Genomic DNA, 14,384 nt, shown 5'->3' with positions numbered 1-14,384 from the left:
TGTGCCGCATCTATCTTTCTGCTTAGAAGTGACAGACCTACTCCTTTCTATGACAAGGGGCAACAGAATTGTCCATTTTAAGCAGAAGACAGAGAAGAGCTCTTTACATTCTCCTTTCTACCGACTATATCTATCCTTCAGTACTCATGTGCATATCTTAATGAACTGACAAGTAAACAGACTGTACCAATGATTATAGACAAGTCCAGAGGGGGGAAGTGTGCTCAAATAATAACAAAGAAAATATAACAGTGGTAGTATTTTAGCACAACCCATCTCTAGAGATAACATGCTTCATTCAGCTGAGCATGTGAATTCATACCTGTTGTCTGTTGCAGTTCTAATAGAGCTTTGATTGTTGAAGTAGCTGATTGTGATTCACTGGATACATCCTGATAAATTATGGTGGGGCTAGTCTCCATTGCAATCTCATGTTCTGACCAATCCTGACGCCGGGAAGCAATTACATGAACTACAGGCTGGGAATCTGTTTTATATTAGTTAAAAAAAAACAAACCCTATAAACAAAGTTTCTCTTAAAAAAAAAAAAAAAAACAACTTGCTTTTTTTTTTAACCTTTGTATTTATTGTAAATTTCATGCTTCATCTCCCCAAGAAGACAATAAGCCCCCTGAAGGCATAATGTCTTTCATGTCTGTATTCAATTATTCATTCATTCATTGATTCAACAGTCTGGGCACCTCTATGCCAGAGTCTGTATTTGGCATTGAAGACATAAAGCAGCTCAAAGATTATCAGAGGATGTTCAAGAAGCACACAATCTGGTTGGGGAGACAGACATGTAAAAAGACAATTACAATTCATTGTGATAATTGCTGTAATAAATAGGTGTGCATTTGTGTAGATGGGTGCATGTTTGTGTAGAGTGAGAACAAAATGCAGTAGAAATCTTTTTTCCCCCCAAAGTTCCTGAAAGTGTGTTCTGTAATACAACCTCAGCATTCAGTCAGTAAGTATCGGATGACCGAATTACTGAAAGGAAATCCTGTCTACTGACAATAAGAATGGATAGATGATCTAGAAGCAGCATGATATATAATAGGGCACGTGTAACATTTGGAGTTCAAAGTCTTAGGTTACAGCTCCAGCTCTATCGATTATTAGCAAGTTGATTCTTTGGGCCTCAGTATTATTTCTAGAGTGGCAATAAAATCACCTCTCTACCTCCCAGAACGTCTGAGGATATAATGTAATGATATATGTAAAAAGAGCTTTGTAACTATGAAAGACAACAGAAATGTTAGTTTTGTTGTGGTGGTGGTGACCTGAAAAAGTCCTCAATTCTAACTTTTTGTTAGTTTCAAAATAAATTACAGCCCTAATTCAAGGTTTATTATATTCATGCTATACAGGTATGCATGTAAACACTAAATGTCTATCAAATCAAGCAACACATTATTTATTGAGTTTTCCATCTACAGAGTAAGCAGGTTGGAGTAGACTAATGTTAAATTTAAACTCCTTTGTCCAACACACCACACAGAAAATTATGTAGGATGTATAAATGCATACTCCCAAGTTTAGATTATAATAAAGGAGACACAAAAAATATACATATAGCTTTGTATTTGCGGGTAAAATCTAATGATTAGAGCAAATAAAATAAATAAATATATATATATATATAAAAAGACTACTTTGAATTGGAATGGTCAGTGAAAGCATCACAGAAGAATGAAAAGAATTCGTGTAGCCCAAAAAACAAGAATAAATATAACATAAGTTCAACCTTCTATAACGATTATATTTTTAAAATCACAAAGTTGTCCAAAAAAGCTGGGACAGGGGAACAACACTTCAAAACAAATAAACGAAAATACCAGTCTTCTCAAAGAAAACAAAATCAATATACAATAGGTCTGGAATTTTTAATTATCATTAACAAACTATACGCTCCCCTGCAAAAACAAAAACAAAAACAAAAACAAAAAAAACCCACACTGAGTAGAATATATGTCACATGAGGGATGTATAATTTCCATTAAACTTTCCCCAAAATCTAGATCAAAGAACACTATCCTGCAACACCAAATGCCATGTGAAGCATATAACAATTTTTCTTTACTCATCTAAGTAGATATATCAAATTTAAACTTAAAAGAACTGATTATATTAGGGAATCATTCTTTTTATATTACCTAAGTTCTCAAATTTAAGAAATCATTGATGATATAAGTACCCCTCGGTTAGGTGAGAGGACCTATAGGCAAAGAATGACTTGGCAACCCAACTCTATATGCATTGAAAATCTAGAGGAAAGCAAGGATTGCATTCATAGAGAGATAAGGTAGAAAGAAACTAGAAAATGAATTTCCACATGGGAGCACCTCTCGGAGACGTCACCATGAACATCATCCTATAGGGACTGGGGAGACTGCTCGCTCTCTTTCTAGCCATACTCAGAAAAACTAGCTGACCATCATAAAGTATTACTGCAACAACCCCAACAACTGGGACCAGAGTGAGTGTGTGAACCTGGATGAGAAAACCATTCCTTGAGTGATTTTCCTCTCTACTTTCGGCTTATGATTAGTCTGGATAAATCTACTGTCTATTAAGTCTGAGGCTAGGGTCAGAGAGCTTGATCTCACAGTACCATTTGATTATGTAGCTTTCATCTTCTAGATTTTTGGGGAAGTTTAATGGAAATTATACATCCCTGGTGTGGCATATATTCTGCCTAGTGTTTCTTTTTTTTTTGGTGTGGGGGTTACAGTTTGTTAATGGTAATTAAAAATTCCAGAGCTATTTTATATTGATTTTGTTTTCTTTGGGAAGGTTGTTGTTTCTTTTTGAATGACTTCTCTATCTCTCTTGAGGATGGTGGTCTGCTGACCCTCAGATATCTTTCCCCCCACGTCATTTAACAAATATTTATACCTTTACTATAAAATGCCTATACCACACTTTCATAGAATCGTGAGACCTTTCAGTTAGAAAAGATCTGAACATTCATTTAACACTATCATCAAGCCTATGCTAAAATCTTCACAACAAATCCCAGCCAGTCTGGGAATTCCAGCACCAAAGAACTCACTACTTTCCAAAACAGTTTCCTTCCACCTCTGAATTGTTAGAAAACAATTTCATATGGAGTGGAAACAGGTCTTCCTGTGACTTTTACCCAGTGGTTCTGGTTTCTGTCTATGTATCCACAAAGACCAATTCTTTTCCCTCTTCCACATCACGGTCCTCAAGATAACTGATGACAGCTCCCGTGTCCCCCAAAATGAACCCAATCCTTCTCTTCTCTTGTCCGTGATAAATGTTCTGCCTCCACCACGCATTCCTCACATAAAAGGATTCTCAGAGGCCTTACCCATCGAAACCCCCTCTTCTAAACTAAACCCAACGTGTCTGCATCCCTCCTATGATGTAATATGCGCCTTCCCTCTGAAGGATTGTCACAACGCCTGAGGTTTGCACAGTATGTAACTGCCTAGATAGCACTGCCAAAAATGTTCCAGAGAACATTAGTTCCTAAAGATGTTCTACAAAAGAAAGGTTCCATGGCCAAAGAGTTGGGGAGCATTTTACATCATATACTCCACACGTCATCTTTCACAATATATATATTAGCACATAATGGCTCTGAAAAGTTCTACAACAAGTATGTTTTGCTTAACCTGGATTAATTCCCCACCCTCACTATGACTACCCAGATCATGAAGCTTCTGGAAAAATCATCCTAAAAACCAGGTGTGGCCTATTTAAAGCAATGTCTTTATAGGATACATTTTCGTATTTGCCTCATGCCTTGTTCCATCTTAAATCCCTACCCTTGGTTTTGTCTCCTTGTTTTCTTCCATTGTACTTCACATAATCTTGTATTCTCTCTAATCCACCTTCAAACTTTTAAGAGTTTTCCACCTACAGAATAAGCAGGTTGGAAACAAACAGAATATAAGAAACTTTTAATATATTTTTATTTTTTAAAATATAGAACCCAATAAAGCTAGCGTATTCCCCAATGAGAAAGAGAAAAAAAAAGCTCCAACTAGGAATGAAAGTTCAGGAGCTGTGGAAGATATATTGTCCAATCTTCAGTAAGTGACCTAGGCAAGTATGGTCTTGACCCATTAGGCCTGGTCTCCTAATTATCCACCAAGATCTAAAAATACTCCACGCATATACCACTCACAAGGTTAGAGGGAACCTCAGAAAGGAAACATTTTGGACTCAGGCAATAAAAATGCGTTTATAAGGCTGAAGCTTAATACTAAGCCACAGATGCTATGGCTGCCATTTTGCTGTGTGTTCATTCAGTGAAACTTTTACTGAGTGCCTACTGAGTGCTAGTCAGCCTCTCTGTAATTATTGGATATACAGAGATGGATATACAGTGATCCTTGCCCTTGAAAAGCTAGTAGCCTTGTGGAAAATAAAACATTACAAACTAACAAACAAACAAGTACAAAATAAAAAGACCAAAGTAATTCTGGAAGCACAGTGTAGAAGGAATGAGGAGCCCTCCAGGGTGATCTGTGGTACAATAAGGTGAAGATGAAGGCCTCTACTCTAGCCTGCGAGGAGACAGTTCAGGAATAAGGAATAGGACAAGGCGTAAACTGCTCCTTCTGGGGGGTGGGAGATGGTGGGGAAAATTTAGAAACTAGAAGTAGAAATCAAGAAATTCCCTTGGCATAAAGACATCTTTATTCCAGGACTTGCGTAAAGGAAGTCAACCGGAGAAAAGATCTGAATTCAAGAAAAGGTGGATTCGTTTTTACAGTAAAATTCCAAATATCAAATATATAAATAATCGACTTTAGAAAATCATCAACGAATGCTGAAACTAGTTGATAAATGTTAGATGAGGAACATGATATTTATATAGTCTCCAAGTATCTCCCCACAAATTAATATTAATCTCGAAGGGAAATATGGTAACTTCAACTTCATAATGCAAAACCAGGGGAAGATAACGCCTTAGCCAAGTGATCAACATTGACATCATCAGTATTGGGACAAACTAACATCATGTGCCTCCTGATGAGATAAAACTAAGGACAAAACATCTGTGGAATTCCTGCTGAATCTAATCATGAAAAAACATCAGACAAAAACAAATTAAAGAATATTCTACAAAGTAACTGACTGACTCTTCCAAAATATCAAGGTTAAGAAACACAAAGAAGGACTGAGGGACTATACCAAGTTAAAGGAAAACGAAGAGCCCATGACAACTAAAGGCAACTTTAATTTCAGAAAGAGAAATTAAAGAGCCCATGACAATTAAAGGCAACTTTAATTTCAGAAAGAGAATCAACAACAAAGCCAATAGGGAAAAATGCAAACTAGTGGTGAATCTAGGTAGAGTATATACAATTCTTTTACTCCTCCTGCTACTTTTTTGTAAGTTTGAAAGTACATTAAAAGAAAATGTTGCTAGAAGGGAGGTGACTAAAAACTACAAAAGCAATATAAAGTAAAAATGGACTGCTATGTAGTGCTTACACTCCGAGTAGTTATGACCCTCACATATTTTGAAAAGCAGGATGATCTTAGATTGACTAAAACCTTTACCCCTTTCTCTTTAAATCATAGCCTATATATATGCAATGCTTGATCCTGAATTGGATTGTAGACTGGGGGAATAAATTATAAAGAACATTATTGGACAGTTGATGACATTTGAATGGATTGTAGATTATACATCTTATTGTTAAATTTCTTAATTTTGATAAATTGCATTTTAGTTATAAAAAGACTAACTTTAAGAAATATAAACCTACAAATCTAAGTATTTAGAGGTGAAGGTCATGATAGCTACAATTTGCTCTCAAATGGTTAAGAAATTTAAAAATGATAAACAAATGGGTGGAGGAGGGGCAGAAAGAGAATCAACAACAAAGCCAATAGGGAAAAATGCAAACTAGTGGTGAATCTAGGTAGAGTATATACAATTCTTTTACTCCTCCTGCTACTTTTTTGTAAGTTTGAAAGTACATTAAAAGAAAATGTTGCTAGAAGGCAGGTGACTAAAAACTACAAAAGCAATATAAAGTAAAAATGGACTGCTATGTAGTGCTTACACTCCGAGTAGTTATGACCCTCACATATTTTGAAAAGCAGGATGATCTTAGATTGACTAAAACCTTTACCCCTTTCTCTTTAAATCATAGCCTATATATATGTATATGTGTGTACACACACACACACACACACACACACACACACGGAACAGCCCCTTGTCTTTGTGATAACTGAGGAGCTACACAAGGATTTGGAGAGAGGGGCAAATGCAGATTCTAAAACTGCCTTTATAGTCAATTATATTCGATATGTCTATTGTGAATTATGAAATGTTTTTATATTATAGAATATTTTTTTAAATACACAATGATAGAGAACAAATAAATACCAATAGATGATGCCATGTATAATAACAGATTGAAGAGCAGAAAACCTTATACTCAATCACTTCCAAAAATAGCCAAACTTTTGTCCCATTTTTGGAATGAAAAGAATGAAAACTGAAGACTCACTAATGAAATGATATGTTTGGGAAGTAATGAATGACTTACGCTCCCTGAGGACAAGAAGACCAATTTCAAAAGATAATCTGAGATTTATATATATATATATATATATATATATATATATATATATATATATATATACTTGTTCATGTTCCCCTCTTAGCACCAACTTCTAAGCTAAATATTTTACATATTTTATAAAATGAGTCACACATTGTTTTTTAAAATCAACATCTTTGTTTACTTTGAATTCATGAGTTTTCAAAGACCATTTCAAATGCTACTTCCTTCACGAAACTTGCTCATCCTCACCTCACTGTAGTGTGAACTTTCAGCCTTTGGCATTTTTTGGTTTGTTATTAATAGAATTCTTACACTGAAGTTGAAATGTATTGTTTGAGGCCCTATTCTAGATGTCAAGCTCCTAGAGGACAAGAACTGTATTTTACTCAACCTTGAAGGGTCTAGCACAAGGCTTGTACATACTATAAACTAATAATTGTCAGACTGAATTAATGGAATTAGTCACCAATTTGAATCATGTTAAGACTAATCTGGGAAGACTCCACTGAAGAATTAAAATAATAAAATGTTCGCACAATATGAAGAATCTGTATTAGAAAAATGGTAAGAAAGCACTTCAGAGAGGATAATGGGGAGGCAGATGGAGAGAATGGAGTGAATGAAGAATGATGATCAAGGGAAGAGAAACAGATTTGTTTAGATGTATCAGAGTGTATAAGCATAGGCATAACATACCACCTGACTATAAGGGTGGTTAAAGTAACTGATAGACATGAGTACTAGATTTGTAGAAGGTTCAAAAATTGTGATCACGAGTTTATTTCAAGAGACTTCCTAGAAGAACGACATAATTAAAACAGCACTGAGGACAAAGAGCTTCCCTACTATGAAGTCTGGCTTCATAGCTCCTTTCTAACAGTTAGGAGAGTCATACAATTATCACCTAAACTGGGACACCTATTGAGAGTGAAAGGAAATGCTATTTAATAATTATGCTAGAACATAAACTAGGACTTCTCCCATGCAAACTGCAATGTATGGTCACCCTACTTACAGCCCATTTATTTATAGCCCATCTCTGGTCACCTTGATTCTTTCTCAATGTTCAGTAACAACCACTTCAAATAGTGTATTTGCTTTTTTGCACACTTCTACTTACCCAAGCAAACAGGAGAACCACAGCTAGAACCAGTTTGATAATACATACCTGTCAAAATTATCATCTAAAGTTTCTCAATTATTTGATGAACATATATCACGCAGGAAAGAATTGCAAGCCTTACCAAAAACAAAACTTCAGCTCACTGGTTGCATATCAAACAAAAGAAAATAAAATCTAAAGAACTGACAAATCAAAGCATACATGTTTGTCTGAAATTCCTAGATGCAAGTATTTTGGAACTAGGGCACTATGTCAACAGTAATTATATAAATCAGAAGTAAAATGGATCTTACCTTGGGAACTTTGGGAGGACTCTGTAGAAGAGGAACTACTATCTGTGTAACTCTGTGGCTCTTCTTTTCCCTCCTGAATAGAAGAATTACCAGCCTCTGCCACCCTGGATGCTTGCTGTAATGTTTCCGTGACCAGCTGCCTTGTTTGTTCACTAACAACTGTAGCTTGAAATGTCACTGGTTTGGGTTTAATAAGAACCTAGAGGAAAAAAAGAAATACACCCAGTTTAAACTTTAGAGCACTATTTAAAATGTTAAACTTCTAGGTCATGAATAATATTTTCCAGACATGGAAAACAGCATTTTGTACATGCTGTGGGCACAGCATTGTACATCAAAGACTAATTCAATCTATGAACAAATTATAGTCAAGAAACGTTATGTTTTAAGTGGCACATGCCACATTGTGACAGCCATGATTCTGACAAGAGCCTTTACCCCCTTTTTTCCTTGCCTGTAATGACGTCAGGAGTCATTTAACTACCTATAGGCTGTATAGTAGAAATGATAGCCACAAGCTAAGGATAGCAGAACAGAAAGCTACAAGGAGCCTAGATTTCCAGTGGAAATTCTGAGCCACAATAACAGCCTAGGATTTCCCCACCTCTGAACATTTATTAACATAATAAATATAAAACCCAATTTAAGTAAGTCACTGTTCTTTAGGTTTCCTTTCATTAGCAACCAAATAAAATTCCTAATTGACATATGCACAAAGTAAACTTACTTGGGACCTAAATCATCTTTGAAGAAATCCCCAGAGGAACAATGATTTAGACAACTATTACAAGCAATATGGAACATGTGGTAGATCAACTCTTGGAAAAAGTGAAAACTACAGACACTAAAACAAGTGAAATGGGAAAAAATTTTCAAACTGAACCATTCCATTTCAAAATTTGGACTCAAGAAGTTAACTTCAATTGGGTGCATGGGATCAAAATGTTAACTCACTATATTTATTTTTCATTTCTCCCGTACATATATAAGATTTTAACCCTTTTCAGACTCTTAAGTCACTGATTTCCAAGAATTCCAGAATGAAAATATAGGTTATACTATGACTTAGATGACGGAGTAAATGAAATTGTTACAGTTGAAACTTAAAAGAAAATTTGGACTTACTTCTCATCATAAAACTTACTTGTTTAGATAGTAAACTATATGGCTATGATCCTGAGGGAATCAATTCTAAAGGCAAATTATTAGTTTATAAGTAAATCACTACCTTTTATAAAAATTCTAGGATGGCATTCCTCAACCAAAGCTAACTGCTTCCTTTGATATTCTCAGACAAGCAGTTAAAGCATTTGCAAAATATACAGCCCAGCAACATAAGAGTAAATCCTGAGTCTCAATTTCCCAGGCAAATTTCCAGAAGTTCCCTTAGTAGTTAAAAAATGAACAGATCTCTGGTTTCTACATTATTTAGGTTTCAAGTAAAGCAAATTTATAACAAAGTGCTTTCGATGGCCATATAGCTCATAAAAAAGTAAATACTTTTCTTTGAGAGATTCTGAATAACCACCTTCTCCCTCAACCATATACTCCTCAAATAATATACACAACTTCAGCAAATTTTATTCCAAGGGGATTCTTTTCTCCAATCTTTGCTCATGATATGACACAAATATTTATATATTAAAAAAAAAAAAGTACTGAAGAATGAAACACGGGTTTTGAAAATAAATGGATAATTATACACATTCAGTCATAACTTTTAACTACCTGACTTTTTAAAGATTAGTGATCTTTTCAAATTTCTACCTTGGAATTTTAGGAATTTAAAATATACCTGAGCCAAGAAAAACCACCATATCTTATATAGCATACCTGTGTTTTCCCTTGCTGCCCATAAACAATTTTTGTTGGGATGATTTTAGCTGCTGGTTGAACTGTGGAACCTATTCCTTTTGGTTGAGTTACAATCATTTTGGTGATGGGTCTTGTAGCAGTGATGATAGCTGGCTTTGCTCCCGTTGGCACTGTCTGAATAGTCTTTTCTCCCTAAAGTGAAGTAAGTGACTATATGAGATTTATATGCATTTAAATGATAAAAACTGTTCTTTCACTGAAAAAAAAATCACAGAAAGATTTTACCAGGATAATGGGAAAAGGACTATAAATTGGGCAACAAAGAACAATGTTTCCAGGTGATCAAAAATCCCAGACTTAGTTGAAATCTTAGAAGTCTTTCTGTCCAAACAAGGTGTTAAGTATTTCCTGATGAGTGAATAAAACAATAAATTACTCACATAAGAATAATTATACTGTCGCGTTCACAGAATACATATATTAAGAGTCAGAAAATTATAGAAGAATATTTACTAAACTGTTAATAATGGTTCTCTCTCTAAGAGTTGGGATTACAGGTTTTGCCCCACCCCCCACATTCATTTTCATTTTCTAATTTATCTGTAATGAACATTTACATAATAGAATTATTGTGCATTATACCAATAGCTAAATGTACACATACAAAATAAACTAAGTTCCCCAAGTATAAAATTATAAGGATAAATAGCAGAATATCTATGTGAAAAAGTATGGGCAAGAGATGAAATCAGCAAAGATATTAACATTCTTTCTGAGGTTATACGGGAAAACACAAAGGAAAAAATTAGAGCATTTCCCATGTTTTATTACTGCTACTAATATCACTTTAGTCTATTAACTAGATACCATAGCTTAAGCCCATTAACTTTTCACCATTTTCTGCATTTTCATCTGGTATTTTATTCTTAAGCACCATTTTCTGGTCATTACTTGAACTAAACTAAATTAAATTCGAATACAGTAATTTTACTAAATTATTAAAATTAAAAAAAATTAAATCCATAAATAAAAAGGAAAGGATCTGAAATGTTTCAGCTTATCAGTTATTCTTAAGTTTTAGTCATCATCATTCAAGTATGTGGCTGTCTAAATTTAGCAGCCAATAAAAATAAAGCACCCAGGTGAGCCGGCAAAAAGGTAATCACCATGAATTCAGAACTAAATATGATTTAAAAAAAATCACAAAATTAACCATCTGCTGTAATTATCTAAGGAAAACATGAAGTGTCTGTCAATTGCGTGATTACTTATTTTAACACAAACACCCCTTTCACAGCAGCGTCTCTGGAAAGAGCTCTAGTTCATTTGCCAAGAGTGCTGGTTTGCAAGTGGGCATGCCTATCTATTAAAATGGCTTGATGGGCCCTGTCCAAGTATAATGACCCATTCAAAGCCAATCAAAACCAACTAGCAGGCTATTTTTTGAAAACGCTCTTCTGATGTGTGTGTACACGTGTGGTAAAGAGGATGGTCTTATAGTCTTTTCTGCTTGTTTTACTATAATTTCCTGTATCAAATTATTGCTATTAGATATATCTAGCAGCTAGGATTTACACGACTTTAGATCTACGTGACCATAGGACCAAGGGCACATGGCATCCCCTCGCATATATCAAGTTCTATGAAAGTACAAACTATAAAGACTATAAAGAGCTCTGAAAATTCTAAATTCTAATCCTTTACTTTTGGCTTACTATGTGAACTCAGGCTAGGAACAATCTGTGTTTTCCCACATGATGAAAAAATCTAATGCTGGGCCCCCTATCAACATTGTAAAGACTGATGCCTAGAAAGCTATGAGAGATCTGCTACAGTGAAGTATAGCACTCTTTTTCCTAGCAAAGTAGGGATATTACCAGCCTCAACAGTTAAGTACCAAGAGTAACAACCAAAACATTTATTGAGGACTTCCTATGTGTCAGGTACTGTTCTAAACACTTTCAAATTAGCTACTAGTCAGTCAACAAACTCACTGGTAGAGATCATCACCCCCAACAAACAAATGAGGAAACTAAGGATAAGAGAAGTTGAGTAAATTAGCCAAGGTCAAACAACTACAATACTAAGACACAAAGCACAGGTTTATCTAACTCCAAACCTCTTAACCTCTTAAAAACTACCTATAAATATAAACAAACAACTATAAATAAATCTATTTGATTTTTTTTTTTTTTTTACTAGCTCAGGGGTAAAAATGAAAACACCAGAGTAACAAATCCCTGTCAATTAATTCAGTCTTAATCCCAAATACTTTTCTTTGCCCAGGCCAGGCCAAATACAAGGCTACTCTCCACTGGCCACATACAGGAATAAAATGATCCTCTCACAGAGGCCCTCCTGTAGTGAAGCCAGTGGAATCCTCCATCGGGATAAAGCTAAGCATCTAAATCATGGTCATAAGCAGCCTAGCTATAAACAACAGGTTTTAGAAATTACTGTGAAAAATGGCATCCGTGGCTGGTGTTTGAACAGTTATTACATCACAGGGGTGGTAAATCGAGCCACTGTGGCCATTACAGGGTTCTGAAGTTGTGAGGCAAATGTTTGCACAGCTGGTCCTTAACGTCCTCAGGAGACCGCAGAGGCCTCAGTTCGAGCTCTTACTTACCCCGGCGTTGAGCAACGTTGTGACGACGTTTTTGCCTGGGAGGCCTTGAATGGTCGCTCCTTTCCCTGTGGTCTTTTGCACAACAATCACATTGGGCTTGGAAGTCATGGGGATGGTAGTGATTTTGGTGGTCGTTCCTTAGAGAAGAGGGAGAAAAGGAGGCCCGAGTTAAGAACTAGTGATACTGAATGACTTGTTTGTGTTGTACACAATTCATGCATGTCATCAATGTCATCCCCAGGTGATGTGAAGGCTGTCATGAGGATGAAAATGAAGGCTGGGAACAGTAAAGTACAAGTTGTCCTAGAATGAGAGAAGATTAAGAACTGGCTCTTAGCAACAGTCATCTTTTGGGAATCTGAGGACCCACCAAACTCAGAACCTGAAAATACCACTATCAGTTTCTCCGTCAATACGCCTCTCCTGACTAATTAACTGAAACAAATCAGAATCTCTATTCCATGATATATATTTCCCCCAACCCAGTGTTTTATCTGTATTACTAGTGTGATGGGAAAATTCTTCAGAAAGATCATAAAAAAGAGGTAGTACTTATCAAAACTCAAATAACATCAGACTCTAGAGAAAATTTATTAAATAATTCACGAATTTTTGTGTGATTAAGACAAAATAAACACTGACTCAGAGATCAAGTCACAGATTAAACATGTGCTTTTATAATCTGCAGCACTTTAAGGAGTGAGGATGAAACTATACATACTATTTATATATATACGTATATAAATTTATATTTCCAACTATTAAGATCTACTTAGTAAATCTATCTCTACTGATTGAAACATAATATTATCTTTCCCTCTCACCCAGATTCTTCCACAATCTGCTTCTCTTCTACCTATGAAACGTATCTATCAAATTTGTACCCTACTATTCTTCTCATTATCCAAGTTGGAAATCCTGGTACAAATCTTTAATTCATGCCTTGTCTTCACTCCAAGTATCCTCCAACAAAATGAAAGCGTCTTTGAGCTCCATACTGTTATCTTTTCATGTCACCGATTCCTCAGTGCTTAGCTCACAGTATATGGCAATTAGTAATGAGTATGTGAATGAACTCAATTTATCACCAACTTGTACCTTCTTTCAAAATGTTATCAATGTCAGCTCAATAGGCAGATCCCCATCTCTTTTGGCTTCTCATTATTTTCTTCCTATTTCAAGTTTCACTATCATGTAAATAGCTCTGATGGTCCTGTCATATCAAATATCAAAAACAAAAAACTAATCCCATCATGTCAAGAACCCAGAATACATGAAATTGGTTAAAAACCTTCCTAATCCCTCGTTTCTGGTTCCAACTTCCCCTTTTGGTTTTCAATATCCTATGTTATCTGGCCCTTAATCTACCAATTTGATCTTTTTTGTTCCTACTCCATGATACACACCATAAACTCTAGTCTAACATGTAAGTTCTTCACTATGGCTTCCTATTACCTACCACACAAAGCCCAAACTCCTCTGCTTAGCTTTCCAGGTTCCGTCAGACTTTAATTTTCAGGATTATCCAATATATACCTCTCCTTCAGTGTGCTGGTTTCCACATTGGTCCTTGAGCACACCAGTCCCAATGCAATTTTTGCGCCTGTAATTTCCTCTGCCTATGAAAACAGGCAAGTCATATTTTTCTTCTATAGGCTTACATATCATTTATCAAATGACTAAGCACAGAAGAGGTACTCGTTAAAAACATGATTGATTAATGTATTCTCAAGATGAAAAATTAAATAAAATTTTATTCTTTTCTACTGGAAAACCCTAGCACTCCTTAATAGAGATTTAGAAATAAGATTGTAGTAAGAATAAGAATATTGTAGATTTAGAAATAAGATTGTACTAAGAATAAGAATATATATAAGAATTTTTGACAATCTTATTACAATATCTTTATAATATACTTGCCATCATCTAATGTCTCATCAGTCTAAGGTAACACACTT

At 35.2% G+C, this 14,384-nt stretch overlaps 1 protein-coding gene across 16 annotated transcripts in view; it reads right to left on the bottom strand.

The window, feature by feature from the left end:
* EMSY (EMSY transcriptional repressor, BRCA2 interacting) overlaps positions 1 to 14,384 on the bottom strand; it is an 89,670-nt gene that overhangs the window by 14,789 nt on the left and 60,497 nt on the right. For 11 of the 16 annotated variants that reach the window (XM_081062546.1, XM_081062556.1, XM_081062555.1 and 8 more), the window contains 4 exons: positions 12,427 to 12,563; positions 9,816 to 9,989; positions 7,983 to 8,181; positions 323 to 487 (listed from right to left, as the gene is read on the bottom strand). In XM_081062546.1, the coding sequence (XP_080918672.1) occupies positions 323 to 487; positions 7,983 to 8,181; positions 9,816 to 9,989; positions 12,427 to 12,563 (675 nt within the window). The remainder of the gene's footprint in view (positions 1 to 322; positions 488 to 7,982; positions 8,182 to 9,815; positions 9,990 to 12,426; positions 12,564 to 14,384) is intronic. The other 5 variants (XM_081062547.1, XM_081062549.1, XM_081062550.1 and 2 more) reach the window with 1 other exon arrangement.

Source organism: Rhinolophus hipposideros (assembly GCF_964194185.1).
Source record: "Rhinolophus hipposideros genome assembly, chromosome: 10".
NCBI classification, from domain to species: domain Eukaryota; kingdom Metazoa; phylum Chordata; class Mammalia; order Chiroptera; family Rhinolophidae; genus Rhinolophus; species Rhinolophus hipposideros.
The sequence above is the reverse complement of the archived record's forward strand: the minus strand, read 5'-3'. Positions and strand labels throughout refer to the sequence as shown.